Here is a 16,841-nt window from a genome sequence, read left to right as displayed (position 1 = left end):
TGGGTACCAACTTAGACCTTAGTGTATGTATCGTAGCCCTGAAAATTACTTAAGACCCTAAAAAAAAAAAAAAAAGTTGTCCAACTCTATTAAATCTATAGTATTTTATGGATCTAGGCCATGTCTACAATGTTGACATGAGAAAAGATCGAAAGGATTTAGACCTAGATCTAATTTTAAGAAATACACTTTGTGCATATAGATTTTTACTTTGACACATGAAAATACAAAAGAAGATCCTTTGATTTCATTATATAATAAAATTAACCTTCAATTTTGTGTTTCAAAAGCATTTTTACATTAATTAGTTCCTTATATATGTAACTACAGATTTCCTGACGAACATTCTTTCATTAGACAATACCTTAATGAATCGCTTACTAAAAATTAATTCGTTTAATTGTTTACTTTATAATCCCATACCTAGATCTAAAACTCTAATTCAACTCTAAGATGATAAAACTTCTCTTAGCACAGATAGTTTTATACTTTAACACATGAACATACTAATTATAGTCCATTCATTTCATATTTTGATCAAATAAACATTCAAATTTGGTTTTCTAAAGCTACATTCGTTTACGAAAGCTGCAAAGCCGAGTTGAGATAGGCCTAGATGTATATTCATTCATGAATCGCGTACTAAAAATTATTTCGTTTAATTGTTCACTTTATAATCCCATTTATTTAACAAAGCTATCGCTCTTTTCATTTTTAATAGATATGAATGTATCGGCTTCGGGTAATCCCATTTTCGCAAACCTAATTTTATTTTCGTAGCGAAAGAGAAAAAACTTGAAAGGATCATTAGTTAAGTTTAACATACATCTAAATCGAATCCACTAGATTAGTAAACACAAACTTAGACCCGCAGGCCGCGGGTAATGTGTGGCGAACATCCTTTCATTAGACATTACCAAATGGTTACACATTAACAGTGATTAACACATCTCTCTACTAAGTCTATTCCTAGGCCTAGGTCTAAAACTCTCATTGAACTCTAAGATGATAAAACTTCTTTTCGCAAAGATAGTTTTATGCTTTAACACATAAACATACTATTTATTGTCCATTCATTTCATATTTTAATCAAATTAACATTAAAATTTGTTTTTCTAAAGCATTTTTAATACATTCGTTCGCTGTTCGCTAAATAAAGCTTCGTAGCCGTGTTGAGATAGGCCTATATTCATTCATGAAAAAAGGTAACTCATGCGCAGCACAGAATGAACTCAATAGTCTATTAAAGCCAATTTTTAACTCTAGATTAGTGTAGATTTAGATCTATGTCTACCTCAAGATCTACTTTATACTTTATACACATGAACATACAAAATTTAGTCTATTCATCTGAAATTTTAATCAAATATATGTAGGCCTACAAGCAAATGTTTTAATTTGAAAAAAAAAATGGATTTAAGCCTATAGCTTCATTCACACTATTTTTACATTGACACATTCGCTTTACTTATTACATTATTATTTCGTTTAATTGTTTACAAAACACTCTCAGTGACTATATCGAAAGTAATGCGCAAATAAAGACCCGCGGGTCGCGGGTAACATATGTCTAGTCTATCTATCTATATCTATATCTAGACTGGATTTGGAGATTTTTTAAACACTACCCACACACAAATTGTCGTAAACCACTTTTCCAAAGCTGAAACAAGGGGACTGTATTCTATACTAGTTCTAAGAAGTCCAAGTTTGTTTTCAATCCTAACCTATGTAACTGTGACAAGCGTGGTTGTTTTTTGTGTTTAGTGGCCGTTTTATGATGTCTAGGGGATTTTGTATTTAGCCAACACTTGCACAATGCAACACTTACAGGCAAAAAGGCTAAGATGCAGGCAACTAATACTGTAAATACAGATATGTACAAAGATTTATCGTATTAAAGTGAAATTTAAATAGGGTTGCATTTTACAATGGGAAAGCTAAATGAATATGAATTGATTTGGACAATTATCACCAAAAGAGGTTATAGCCTAGTGGTCTGAGTGTCATTAGGCCCTGTGCCTAGTCTGCCTATCCTCAGAGTCAGGTGCTGCCGTGGATGACTGGTATGGATGGTGCTGTAGCTGTCTGATGTTGAGCTGGCAGAATGCGTCCACGCCGAGGGCAGTCCATATGTATGTAAGGCAGGATCAGCTGCGGCTACTGATAGCAAAGCCAGAATTGACGTCTAAGCACAAATGGTCTGCAGCGTTGGCGAAGGCTTATGAGCAGTAGGGCAGAGTACCTAAGGATACAGAGGTTGCAAAGATCCAAAGAAATAAGTCTATTAACCATAGTGACACTACTGGTCTTTCTGGCCAGGACATCTTCAGAATGAATAAGTCTTTGCTTAAATCATAAAGAAAAACTGATCCTCCAATATGTTACACTCTAAGGGAGCTACCAAGTTAATAATGTATCCCGTCGGGGGAGATAACAAAATAGCAATCGTACATAAGTATGTGTTTACTAGACATAGTGAATAGTAATTATGACACACATAATGAAGTCAGATGAAAAGAAAAGGGGAGATCAACTAGTGATGCTCGCTCATGAATTAACATAAATAGACATGGACAAAGTCTCCAGACTAGAGGAAAAAAACGGCCAAATATAACGGTGCAATATAAAATGTACATACATAATTAATGAAGTATATAAGGGATTCCTTACAAAGGAATTAAATAAACTATATACCTGGTAAATGACATTGTGTGTGGATATTATAAGTACAATGCAACACTTACAGGCAAAAAGGCTAAGATGCAGGCAACTAATACTGTAAATACAGATATGTACAATAAAATACGAGGTACAATACAATGAATGTTATAATAATTCCCTGTCAAGGAATCAATGTATAATTCTGTAGTAAGGGATAATTTATCCGAATGCATGTGGGAAAAAAATAACATGCATTTTAGTCTAGATAAAAGAATGACTTTGAATATTTTACCAATATCAAGTAACTAAAATGAAAATGTATACAATTATATACAAGTTCTCAAACACTTTACAAAGTTACATACCACCAATCCGTAGGAAAAATGGGGAAAATGTGCAGAGATCAGAGACAGGAGAATGGTCCTCTCTCCACCAGGTCTCGAGAAGGAATAAAGTGGAAAGACCACGTTGGCGAAAGTTAAGAGAAAATGGCGGAGAGGGGATGGGGTAAGAGTGGTGGGGCAATATGCCGACACTGCAGATAATCTGACGCCATTAAGAAAGGTCTCGTGAATTGAGAGACCAGGGAATTCGAGAGACTCCTTCGCTGGCGTCTTTTTGTTTCTTCGCACAGGGTTTAGAGATGAGACCATGGCTCGGCCCGAGCGAGGAAGATTACGTCAAGGCACTGGTCAGCTCGAGTCTCTACCATGGAAATCTCGTCCGCGGTGTCTGGAGAGGGCCCTTTGAACTGACCAGCCACTCCCTAGAAGAGAGGGAGCCAGGAGGAAAAGCGTTACCTGTCCGTCATGACGTGTGGGAAGGGAGAAGTCCTGTCCTTCGTTTGTCCACGTTGGTCCAGTGAATGGGAGAAGGGGCATTCCTCGGTCGGACGTTCAACTAGCTTGATCAGTCTAGTTTTGCATGCGTCAAAACAAAGGGGAAAGGTAGAATGTGAGATAAGAATTATTTCGATGTCGAAACATAATCTCAATCGGAAATGGTTTTATTTCATATATTTTCATGAATATATTGTTATGTGATTAAAAGCCCATTTTGATTAAAATCCGAGAAAATGGTATTGCATTATTTCTAAACTTTGAAAATTAAAGATCATTACTTTTCTAAGACAGAAATGATCTTTTTAAGAATTTGTTTCCGTTTTCCAATCTAGATATAATATATACATTTATAGGCCTGGTCTGTGGCCTGGACTCATTTTCGAGGTATAATAAAAACAAAATTAATCCTAATAGCATTAAAAAGATAAGTTTAGATTATTTTTTCTTATGATTAAAGGATGTAGATAAAAGTTTAAAACTAACCATATATACTATACAAAATCTGAAAACTGTCTTGTGATCAATCGGAGGGTCCCTTTAGACGCTGACTAAATAAAAAATTATCCTATAGCCTTAAAAAGAAAAAAATAGATCTGTTGTCATTTCTCTACATTCAAAAGGAGTCAAATAAACGATTACAATGAATAAAACCAAACTGATATTTCTTTTTATTTAGAGAACAAGAGACCAAAATAACTGTAGAAAGGCGAACGGGAATGTGACATTCGATTGGGGACTTTGGTCAATGCAATTCTCTTTCTCTAGGCCTGAAACTGATGGTATGAAGAAATGCATGCGGTATCTAATACAGTGTATTGCTTGCTTTAAAATTTAAGGTTGCAAAAAAAAAATTAACCAAAAAAAAAGTGTGTGTGTGGGGGGGGGGTGTCACGGTCGAAATATAATATAGATTGCATCGAGAACCCAAATAAAAGTCATAGAGTGTACAAAGGACTTTTTATTGTTGGTCATGGGTTGAGGGAAGCGGGTAGTCGAGGTGAGAATTACCTAAATATGAGTGTTTGTATGTGTCGGGGGCGCATTATGAAGAGAGAGAGAAAGAGAGAGAGAGAGAGAGAGTTCATTGGAACAGATACATTAATTCAAGGGCCAAAAAAGTTTGTTCAAAAAACAAACAAAAAAGGGGGTGGGGGTTCCGGCCTTAATAAATACTATAAGACGGAGAACAAGAGAACGGGTGTAGTCGCTGTGTACTGCTAGTTTAGGATAAAGTGCAAGGAAGGATCGGTCCTTTTGTTATAGGCTTCTTTTCAACACTGTGTCGTCATGGTCAATATCCATACCTAGTATTATTGGAGAACATAATGCCATACGGCTGAGCGGCTACACTCCAAAAACTATTACCTATTTTAAATCGCACAATGTTTAATTTGTCGACCATTGTATCGTTGGTTTAGACCTCATGCAGGCATTCAGTTTATCGTTAAACATTGGAATTGGAACTTTACAATATGGACAAATGGAATTTCCATTGCCTGATGATGGTATGGAAGTGGGTCAAGTAAAAAGATTTGTGTTGGTCGAAGATGCAACATTTTGAAGAGTTCCGATCTGTTAGTGGAAGGATTTCATAGAATAGACAATATAGAAGGTCCACTTAACCCAATAAAATGAGAATTAAATCATTGTTGAACAATCCAATCAATACGATTACTGTGCTGGGAGTTCCAAGACGCTGGTGGTGTTAGTTCTATGAATGCGATGACAAGTCATGTGAATTAGGCGTTCAAATAACGTGACAACGATTGCTGCTACGGTTTGAACAATGAGTTGGAGACAGACGTAGATGAAGAAACAATAGAAAGGTCTATAAATGGAAGGATATTTTTACTACTGATGTACAGATCAAGATAACTTTCAGTCTACGCCCAATCCTGTTGCCATGGACCTTGAAGACCTCCATCTATCTGCCAGCACCATCATATCAAACGATGTTCTACTGGATAAAGACATTAAAAACAGGATTGCCAAGGCAATGAGAACCATGTCAAGCTTTAGAAAAGGTTGTGTGACAATACCTTGCTGACTAACAATACCAAAGCCTTAGTCTACTGGACCTGTGTGATGAGCACTCTGCTCTAAGGGAAACTCGAAGCTTTATAGCTGCGCTATGGTTTTTAACAAGATCTATACGTACGGCGCCTCGAATGAACAACGGCCATCAGAACCACAACAGTAACCGCCACTATCCCCCGTTGTATCAAGTGGTTGGCAACAGTGACAGCCACTACCTCCCTTTGTATTACTAAGTGGCTGGCATGAGCGACGGCAGTCATTGACAAGACGAAGCAAGGATCACGACACTGACTAAGGAGAATCGGAGAAATTAAAGCGATACTTGCGAAGGACAGTGAATATGTTTTAGTCATCTGTCGTTCCCACCGATCGACTTACGCCTGAACTGACAAACCTCCACTGCTCCAGACAGTATTCTAGACGAACACTCGTAAGGAAGGATGAAGCAATGTTGTAACCCTGCCTTGTATGCCACAATTCAAGTTAGTGCAGTAAGTGCGCTATAGCTAGTACACTGTTACTGAGTCTGTTAGAGACTAGATTTGGAAGGAATGTTGACATTGAAGAAACAACGAAGTTCCGCCTCAGTCGAGGAGTTTGGGAAGAAACATTGTTATTCTGTATTTATGATGTCCTGCTAATAAATACCTGTCTTCGTTGAGTTGCCTTCTTTAGATTTATTATAATATATAGGTATTTGAGTAGCACCTACCTAAATATAGTCTTTGAATTTTTTTTCGTAAATTCATTTCTTGGGAAAATTCAGTTCTTGGGTGAAATTGTAATTGACACACATAGATCTATATTTATACTTCAGCAACATAGCCCATTGATTTAACATCTTTTCAAAGAGATCGATGTTTTTCATCAAATATATATTTTTAGTGCTTATAAATACTTTTTTGTTAATTAAGTTTATTTTGATTTTTTTAAGGGTAGTGAGAAATATTGGTTTGTTATCTTGGTCAGTGCAGTGATCATGTTTCAGTGTATTAGCACAGATGTGTACGTATTCAAAGAGGAGACGAGTGTGCAGTCACTGACCACAGTCACGCCATCAATGAACACATCAACAGCAGAATGGTCAACAATGATTCCACCATCGACTAGACCTTTTATATTTTCAAATTGAAAGCCACTAGTTGTCTGTTTTCATTGAATTGAATTATTCATGTATAATTCACAAACTGTGATATCGCATTTTTATTTATTTTCCCCAAAAATGAAGCATTCTTTATATGTTATGTACATTTAATTTGTTAGTTCTGTGATTCAAATACTTCAACAGATGTTAAAATTATCGCATTTTTATTTATTTTCCCAAAAATGAAGCATTCTTTATATGTTATGTGCATTTACTTTGTTAGTTCTGTGATTCAAATACTTCAACAGATGTTAAAATTATCGCATTTTTATTTATTTTCCCAAAAATGAAGCATTCTTTATATGTTATGTGCATTTACTTTGTTAGTTCTGTGATTCAAATACTTCAACAGATGTTAAAATAATATTTTTGCAGATTTTTTTTCTGTCAATGTTCTTTCTTACAATTACGGGAGTGTTAGACTACGTAAAATAACCATAATGTCTACATAAAAACATTGTTATACATTTTCTTTCTTGGCTAAATTTAATTAGTTTTAATTGAACTTTTATGCGAACTTTTTGAATAAAGTGTTCATTTATCAATGCCTTATGATCATAAAATGTTAAACAGTTTCACAAAAATACTTTTTGCAATTAAAAAAAAATATATTGAGCAGTATTCCATGACATTGAACGAAAGGCATGACTCAACATATTCTCAGCACTATACTTGTGATATAGTCAATGCAGCCAATGGCCTCCCCCTTCAGTTAATCAAACTGCATAAAAAAACAATGCTGCCATTTGTTCATGTTAAAAAATCAAAGAATGGATTAATTGTTTTGTTGTCATTTTCAAAGTCAAATTCACTGGAGGAAGTAGACAGTATTACATACCTCTGATGTGGCAAGATTCACTTAGGAAGTAGGCACTAGTAGACAGTATTACATACCTCTGCTGTGGCAAGATTCACTTAGGAAGTAGGCACTAGTAGACAGTATTACATACCTCTGATGTGGCAAGATTCACTTAGGAAGTAGGCATTAGTAGACAGTATTACATACCTCTGATGTGGCAAGATTCACTTAGGAAGTAGGCACTAGTAGACAGTATTACATACCTCTAATATGGCAAGATTCACTGGTGGAAGTAGACACTAGTAGACAGTATTACATACCTCTGATGTGGCAAGATTCACTTAGGAAGTAGGCACTAGTAGACAGTATTATATACCTCTGATGTGGCAAGATTCACTGGTGGAAGTAGACAGTATTACATACCTCTGATGTGGCAAGATTCACTGGTGGAAGTAGACAGTATTACATACCTCTGATGTGGCAAGATTCACTGGTGGAAGTAGACACTAGTAGACAGTATTACATACCTCTGATGTGGCAAGATTCACTTAGGAAGTAGACACTAGTAGACAGTATTACATACCTCTGATGTGGCAAGATTCACTTAGGAAGTAGACACTAGTAGACAGTATTACATACCTCTGATGTGGCAAGATTCACTTAGGAAGTAGGCACTAGTAGACAGTATTACATACCTCTGATGTGGCAAGATTCACTTAGGAAGTAGGCACTATTAGACAGTATTACATACCTCTGATGTGGCAAGATTCACTTAGGAAGTAGGAACTAGTAGACAGTATTACATACCTCTGATGTGGCAAGATTCACTTAGGAAGTAGACACTAGAAGACAGTATTACATACCTCTGATGTGGCAAGATTCACTTAGGAAGTAGACAGTATTACATACCTCTGATGTGGCAAGATTCACTTAGGAAGTAGACACTAGTAGACAGTATTACATACCTCTGATGTGGCAAGATTCACTTAGGAAGTAGGCACTAGTAGACAGTATTACATACCTCTGATGTGGCAAGATTCACTGGTGGAAGTAGACACTAGTAGACAGTATTACATACCTCTGATGTGGCAAGATTCACTTAGGAAGTGAATCTTGTAGACAGTATTACATACCTCTGATGTGGCAAGATTCAATGGTGGAATTAGACAGTATTACATACCTCTGATGTGGCAAGATTCACTGGTGGAAGTAGACAGTATTACATACCTCTGATGTGGCAAGATTCACTGGTGGAAGTAGACACTAGTAGACAGTATTACATACCTCTGATGTGGCAAGATTCACTGGTGGAAGTAGACACTAGTAGACAGTATTACATACCTCTGATGTGGCAAGATTCACTGGTGGAAGTAGACAGTATTACATACCTCTGTTGTGGCAAGATTCACTGGTGGAAGTAGACAGTATTACGTACCTCTGATGTGGCAAAATTCACTGGTGGAAGTAGACAGTATTACATACATCTGATGTGGCAAGATTCACTGGTGGAAGTAGACAGTATTACATACCTCTGATGAGGCAAGATTCACTGGTGGAAGTAGACACTAGTAGACAGTATTACATACCTCTGATGTGGCAAGATTCACTTAGGAAGTAGACACTAGTAGACAGTATTACATACCACTAATGTGGCAAGATTCACTGGTGGAAGTAGACACTAGTAGACAGTATTACATACCTCTGATGTGGCAAGATTCACTGGTGGAGGTAGACAGTATTACATACCTCTGATGTGGCAAGATTCACTGGTGGAAGTAGACAGTATTACAAACCTCTGATGTGGCACGATTCACTGGTGGAAGTAGACAGTATTACATACCTCTGATGTGGCAAGATTCACTGGTGGAAGTAGACAGTATTACATACCTCTGATGTGGCAAGATTCACTGGTGGAAGTAGACAGTATTACGTACCTCTGATGTGGCAAGATTCACTGGTGGAAGTAGACAGTATTACATACCTCTGATGTGGCAAGATTCACTGGTGGAAGTAGACAGTATTACATACCTCTGATGTGGCAAGATTCACTGGTGGAAGTAGACAGTATTACATACCTCTTATGTGGCAAGATTCATTGGTGGAAGTAGACAGTATTACGTACCTCTGATGTGGCAAGATTCACTGGTGGAAGTAGACACTAGTAGACAGTATTACATACCTCTGATGTGGCAAGATTCACTGGTGGAAGTAGACAGTATTACATACCTCTGATGTGGCAAGATTCACTGGTGGAAGTAGACAGTATTACATACCTCTGATGTGGCAAGATTCACTTGGGAAGTAGGCACTAGTAGACAGTATTACATACCTCTAATGAGGCAAGATTCACTGGTGGAAGTAGACACTAGTAGACAGTATTACATACCTCTGATATGGCAAGATTCACTTAGGAAGTAGGCACTAGTAGACAGTATTATATACCTCTGATGTGGCAAGATTCACTGGTGGAAGTAGACAGTATTACATACCTCAGATGTGGCAAGATTCACTGATGGAAGTAGACAGTATTACATACCTCTGATGTGGCAAGATTCACTGGTGGAAGTAGACACTAGTAGACAGTATTACATACCTCTGATGTGGCAAGATTCACTTAGGAAGTAGACACTAGTAGACAGTATTACATACCTCTGATGTGGCAAGATTCACTTAGAAAGTAGACACTAGTAGACAGTATTACATACCTCTGATGTGGCAAGATTCACTTAGGAAGTAGACACTAGAAGACAGTATTACATACCTCTGATGTGGCAAGATTCACTTAGGAAGTAGACAGTATTACATACCTCTGATGTGGCAAGATTCACTTAGGAAGTAGACACTAGTAGACAGTATTACATACCTCTGATGTGGCAAGATTCACTTAGGAAGTAGACACTAGTAGACAGTATTACATACCTCTGATGTGGCAAGATTCACTTAGGAAGTAGGCACTAGTAGACAGTATTACATACCTCTGATGTGGCAAGATTCACTTAGGAAGTAGACACTAGTAGACAGTATTACATACCTCTGATGTGGCAAGATTCACTTAGGAAGTAGGCACTATTAGACAGTATTACATACCTCTGATGTGGCAAGATTCACTTAGGAAGTAGGCACTAGTAGACAGTATTACATACCTCTTATGTGGCAAGATTCACTTAGGAAGTAGACACTAGAAGACAGTATTACATACCTCTGATGTGGCAAGATTCACTTAGGAAGTAGACAGTATTACATACCTCTGATGTGGCAAGATTCACTTAGGAAGTAGACACTAGTAGACAGTATTACATACCTCTGATGTGGCAAGATTCACTTAGGAAGTAGGCACTAGTAGACAGTATTACATACCTCTGATGTGGCAAGATTCACTTAGGAAGTAGGCACTAGTAGACAGTATTACATACCTCTGATGTGGCAAGATTCACTGGTGGAAGTAGACAGTATTACATACCTCTGATGTGGCAAGATTCACTGGTGGAAGTAGACAGTATTACATACCTCTGATGTGGCAAGATTCACTGGTGGAAGTAGACACTAGTAGACAGTATTACATACCTCTGATGTGGCAAGATTCACTGGTGGAAGTAGACACTAGTAGACAGTATTACATACCTCTAATGTGGCAAGATTCACTGGTGGAAGTAGACACTAGTAGACAGTATTACATACCTCTGATGTGGCAAGATTCACTGGTGGAAGTAGACAGTATTACATACCTCTGTTGTGGCAAGATTCACTGGTGGAAGTAGACAGTATTACGTACCTCTGATGTGGCAAAATTCACTGGTGGAAGTAGACAGTATTACATACCTCTGATGTGGCAAGATTCACTGGTGGAAGTAGACAGTATTACATACCTCTGATGAGGCAAGATTCACTGGTGGAAGTAGACAGTATTACATACCTCTGATGTGGCAAGATTCACTTAGGAAGTAGGCACTATTAGACAGTATTACATACCTCTGATGTGGCAAGATTCACTTAGGAAGTAGGCACTAGTAGACAGTATTACATACCTCTTATGTGGCAAGATTCACTTAGGAAGTAGACACTAGAAGACAGTATTACATACCTCTGATGTGGCAAGATTCACTTAGGAAGTAGACAGTATTACATACCTCTGATGTGGCAAGATTCACTTAGGAAGTAGACACTAGTAGACAGTATTACATACCTCTGATGTGGCAAGATTCACTTAGGAAGTAGGCACTAGTAGACAGTATTACATACCTCTGATGTGGCAAGATTCACTTAGGAAGTAGGCACTAGTAGACAGTATTACATACCTCTGATGTGGCAAGATTCACTGGTGGAAGTAGACAGTATTACATACCTCTGATGTGGCAAGATTCACTGGTGGAAGTAGACAGTATTACATACCTCTGATGTGGCAAGATTCACTGGTGGAAGTAGACACTAGTAGACAGTATTACATACCTCTGATGTGGCAAGATTCACTGGTGGAAGTAGACACTAGTAGACAGTATTACATACCTCTAATGTGGCAAGATTCACTGGTGGAAGTAGACACTAGTAGACAGTATTACATACCTCTGATGTGGCAAGATTCACTGGTGGAAGTAGACAGTAATACATACCTCTGATGTGGCAAGATTCACTGGTGGAAGTAGACACTAGTAGACAGTATTACATACCTCTAATGTGGCAAGATTCACTGGTGGAAGTAGACACTAGTAGACAGTATTACATACCTCTGATGTGGCAAGATTCACTGGTGGAAGTAGACAGTATTACATACCTCTGTTGTGGCAAGATTCACTGGTGGAAGTAGACAGTATTACGTACCTCTGATGTGGCAAAATTCACTGGTGGAAGTAGACAGTATTACATACCTCTGATGTGGCAAGATTCACTGGTGGAAGTAGACAGTATTACATACCTCTGATGAGGCAAGATTCACTGGTGGAAGTAGACACTAGTAGACAGTATTACATACCTCTGATGTGGCAAGATTCACTTAGGAAGTAGACACTAGTAGACAGTATTACATACCACTAATGTGGCAAGATTCACTGGTGGAAGTAGACACTAGTAGACAGTATTACATACCTCTGATGTGGCAAGATTCACTGGTGGAAGTAGACAGTATTACATACCTCTGATGTGGCAAGATTCACTTAAAAAGTAGACACTAGTAGACAGTATTACATACCACTAATGTGGCAAGATTCACTGGTGGAAGTAGACACTAGTAGACAGTATTACATACCTCTGATGTGGCAAGATTCACTGGTGGAAGTAGACAGTATTACATACCTCTGATGTGGCAAGATTCACTGGTGGAAGTAGACAGTATTACGAACCTCTGATGTGGCACGATTCACTGGTGGAAGTAGACAGTATTACATACCTCTGATGTGGCAAGATTCACTGGTGGAAGTAGACAGTATTACATACCTCTGATGTGGCAAGATTCACTGGTGGAAGTAGACAGTATTACGTACCTCTGATGTGGCAAGATTCACTGGTGGAAGTAGACAGTATTACATACCTCTGATGTGGCAAGATTCACTGGTGGAAGTAGACAGTATTACATACCTCTGATGTGGCAAGATTCACTGGTGGAAGTAGACAGTATTACATACCTCTGATGTGGCAAGATTCATTGGTGGAAGTAGACAGTATTACGTACCTCTGATGTGGCAAGATTCACTGGTGGAAGTAGACACTAGTAGACAGTATTACATACCTCTGATGTGGCAAGATTCACTGGTGGAAGTAGACAGTATTACATACCTCTGATGTGGCAAGATTCACTGGTGGAAGTAGACAGTATTACATACCTCTGATGTGGCAAGATTCACTTAGGAAGTAGGCACTAGTAGACAGTATTACATACCTCTAATGTGGCAAGATTCACTGGTGGAAGTAGACACTAGTAGACAGTATTACATACCTCTGATGTGGCAAGATTCACTTAGGAAGTAGGCACTAGTAGACAGTATTATATACCTCTGATGTGGCAAGATTCACTGGTGGAAGTAGACAGTATTACATACCTCTGATGTGGCAAGATTCACTGGTGGAAGTAGACAGTATTACATACCTCTGATGTGGCAAGATTCACTGGTGGAAGTAGACACTAGTAGACAGTATTACATACCTCTGATGTGGCAAGATTCACTTAGAAAGTAGACACTAGTAGACAGTATTACATACCTCTGATGTGGCAAGATTCACTTAGGAAGTAGACACTAGTAGTCAGTATTACATACCTCTGATGTGGCAAGATTCACTTAGGAAGTAGACACTAGTAGACAGTATTACATACCTCTGATGTGGCAAGATTCACTTAGGAAGTAGACACTAGTAGACAGTATTACATACCTCTGATGTGGCAAGATTCACTTAGGAAGTAGGCACTAGTAGACAGTATTACATACCTCTGATGTGGCAAGATTCACTTAGGAAGTAGGCACTATTAGACAGTATTACATACCTCTGATGTGGCAAGATTCACTTAGGAAGTAGGCACTAGTAGACAGTATTACATACCTTTGATGTGGCAAGATTCACTTAGGAAGTAGACACTAGAAGACAGTATTACATACCTCTGATGTGGCAAGATTCACTTAGGAAGTAGACAGTATTACATACCTCTGATGTGGCAAGATTCACTTAGGAAGTAGACACTAGTAGACAGTATTACATACCTCTGATGTGGCAAGATTCACTTAGGAAGTAGACACTAGTAGACAGTATTACATACCTCTGATGTGGCAAGATTCACTTAGGAAGTAGACACTAGTAGACAGTATTACATACCTCTGATGTGGCAAGATTCACTTAGGAAGTAGGCACTAGTAGACAGTATTACATACCTCTGATGTGGCAAGATTCACTTAGGAAGTAGACACTAGTAGACAGTATTACATACCTCTGATGTGGCAAGATTCACTTAGGAAGTAGGCACTATTAGACAGTATTACATACCTCTGATGTGGCAAGATTCACTTAGGAAGTAGGCACTAGTAGACAGTATTACATACCTCTTATGTGGCAAGATTCACTTAGGAAGTAGACACTAGAAGACAGTATTACATACCTCTGATGTGGCAAGATTCACTTAGGAAGTAGACAGTATTACATACCTCTGATGTGGCAAGATTCACTGGTGGAAGTAGACAGTATTACGAACCTCTGATGTGGCACGATTCACTGGTGGAAGTAGACAGTATTACATACCTCTGATGTGGCAAGATTCACTGGTGGAAGTAGACAGTATTACATACCTCTGATGAGGCAAGATTCACTTAGGAAGTAGACACTAGTAGACAGTATTACATACCACTAATGTGGCAAGATTCACTGGTGGAAGTAGACATTAGTAGACAGTATTACATACCTCTGATGTGGCAAGATTTACTGGTGGAAGTAGACAGTATTACATACCTCTGATGTGGCAAGATTCACTGGTGGAAGTAGACAGTATTACGAACCTCTGATGTGGCACGATTCACTGGTGGAAGTAGACAGTATTACATACCTCTGATGTGGCAAGATTCACTGGTGGAAGTAGACAGTATTACATACCTCTGATGTGGCAAGATTCACTGGTGGAAGTAGACAGTATTACGTACCTCTGATGTGGCAAGATTCACTGGTGGAAGTAGACAGTATTACATACCTCTGATGTGGCAAGATTCACTGGTGGAAGTAGACAGTATTACATACCTCTGATGTGGCAAGATTCACTGGTGGAAGTAGACAGTATTACATACCTCTGATGTGGCAAGATTCATTGGTGGAAGTAGACAGTATTACGTACCTCTGTTGTGGCAAGATTCACTGGTGGAAGTAGACACTAGTAGACAGTATTACATACCTCTGATGTGGCAAGATTCACTGGTGGAAGTAGACAGTATTACATACCTCTGATGTGGCAAGATTCACTTAGGAAGTAGACACTAGTAGACAGTATTACATACCTCTGATGTGGCAAGATTCACTGGTGGAAGTAGACAGCTATTTATAACTTCTGCTAGTTTTAGTCTTTTTCTGTTATTTGTGTTTTACTCGTAGAGGAAAAGTAGTTTTAAAAATAGTTAACTAGCCTTAGAGTTGTTGGCACTGTTTCCATTTCTTTGTTCCTGATTAGTTCTACGTATTTTTGTCTTTAGCGCTTAGGTTAGGTTAGTAGTTATTTTCTAATTTCAGTCTAAGTGCAAGTCTAGAAGCTGTATAGGGTCCCTGTACGAGTTTAGAACATAAATATCTTTCTTCTTCCTTTTTGTATTTTTGTAAGATTAAATTTTAAGGTTCTCTTTTTTATGCTGTTTAATTTGGTATATAATGTTGTGTAGTCCGTGTCTTTAGTAATAATTCTAGATTTTATTATAGCGTACGGCTAGGTACAAATTAGGGAAATCAGTAGTCCAGTTTAGTTTTAGGTAATTAGCGTGACGTCATGCTCTCCGATATGTTCGCGCTGACCAGTTATAGCTAGCTCCGGAACCACGTTGAGCCCTCTTTTGTCTTGACCAGTGGTCAGTGCTGACAGTAGTGCCGGTGTAGAGTTAATTGTGTGTAGTGTAATTCAGCTGGGACTGCCTGCTATCCTTACTGCCATTAGTCTGCCATCGCCTCCTTGTACCTTTTTTTGTTATATTTTATTCATTTTAAGCTTAGGTCTAGGGTAGTAATTGTAGTGATTTAGTTAGATAGTTGGTTTGGTTAGTTTGTTAGTGTTGGTAGTGGTATAGTCTGGTGGATTAGTTGTTTATTTCTAAGTTTATTTTTTTTATTCATCTATATTTTTATTGCTTTGTAAGTTTGTTGTAAATAAAGTGTATTTATATTTTGTTTTATAAATTTAGTTTATTTTGTTCTTTTAGTTAGCTAGATTAGTTTAGTTTAGTTTAATTGTGCTGTCTGGTTGCTTAGGCGACTCTAGCCCCTTGGTCGCAGACCGAGGTGCACAGATTGGGCCCACCCATTAGAGCTACCACCTGCCTACTGTTATAAATGAATAAATGATGAGCAGCAGCAGAAAATAGGCCACCACACTCGCGCCTGCCTGACCTGCTCACAATTTAAAAAAGCACTCAAAATGCTATGAGAGTTGCCAAAAGGGGTTTTGAGTTTAAACCCCCTTTCAGCGGGGTTTGATGCTAAAAAAAATACCTCTTTAATATAAAAAAAGCAAATTACACAAAAAAATTATTTGAGCGTAGTCAAGCCAAGCCAATTGGGGGTTTTGAGTTTAAACCCCTCTCCTACAGTTTGCTTTTCTTAAAAGTTTAAAACCCCTCCAGATGGTTTTGAGTTACAAAAAATTGTAAAGCAAACTACAGTTACCAAATACTATGACCGTAGCTAAATGAGG

The 16,841-nt window shown here is 38.1% G+C and overlaps 1 protein-coding gene across 2 annotated transcripts in view; it reads left to right on the top strand.

The window, feature by feature from the left end:
* Positions 1 to 7,232, top strand: part of LOC106058650 (uncharacterized) — a 40,155-nt gene extending 32,923 nt beyond the window's left edge. The window contains exons 6-7 of one of the 2 annotated variants that reach the window (XM_056019663.1): positions 4,183 to 4,285; positions 6,478 to 6,615. In XM_056019663.1, the coding sequence (XP_055875638.1) occupies positions 4,183 to 4,285; positions 6,478 to 6,482 (108 nt within the window). In that variant the 3' untranslated portion in view covers positions 6,483 to 6,615. Of the gene's footprint in view, positions 1 to 4,182; positions 4,286 to 6,477 lie in introns of both variants that reach the window. The other variant, XM_056019662.1, reaches the window with a different exon arrangement.
* The last annotated feature ends 9,609 nt before the right edge of the window (positions 7,233 to 16,841 follow it).

Source organism: Biomphalaria glabrata, chromosome 2 (genome assembly GCF_947242115.1).
Source record: "Biomphalaria glabrata chromosome 2, xgBioGlab47.1, whole genome shotgun sequence".
Taxonomy (NCBI): Eukaryota; Metazoa; Mollusca; class Gastropoda; family Planorbidae; genus Biomphalaria; species Biomphalaria glabrata.
This window is presented reverse-complemented; position numbering and strand designations above follow the sequence as displayed.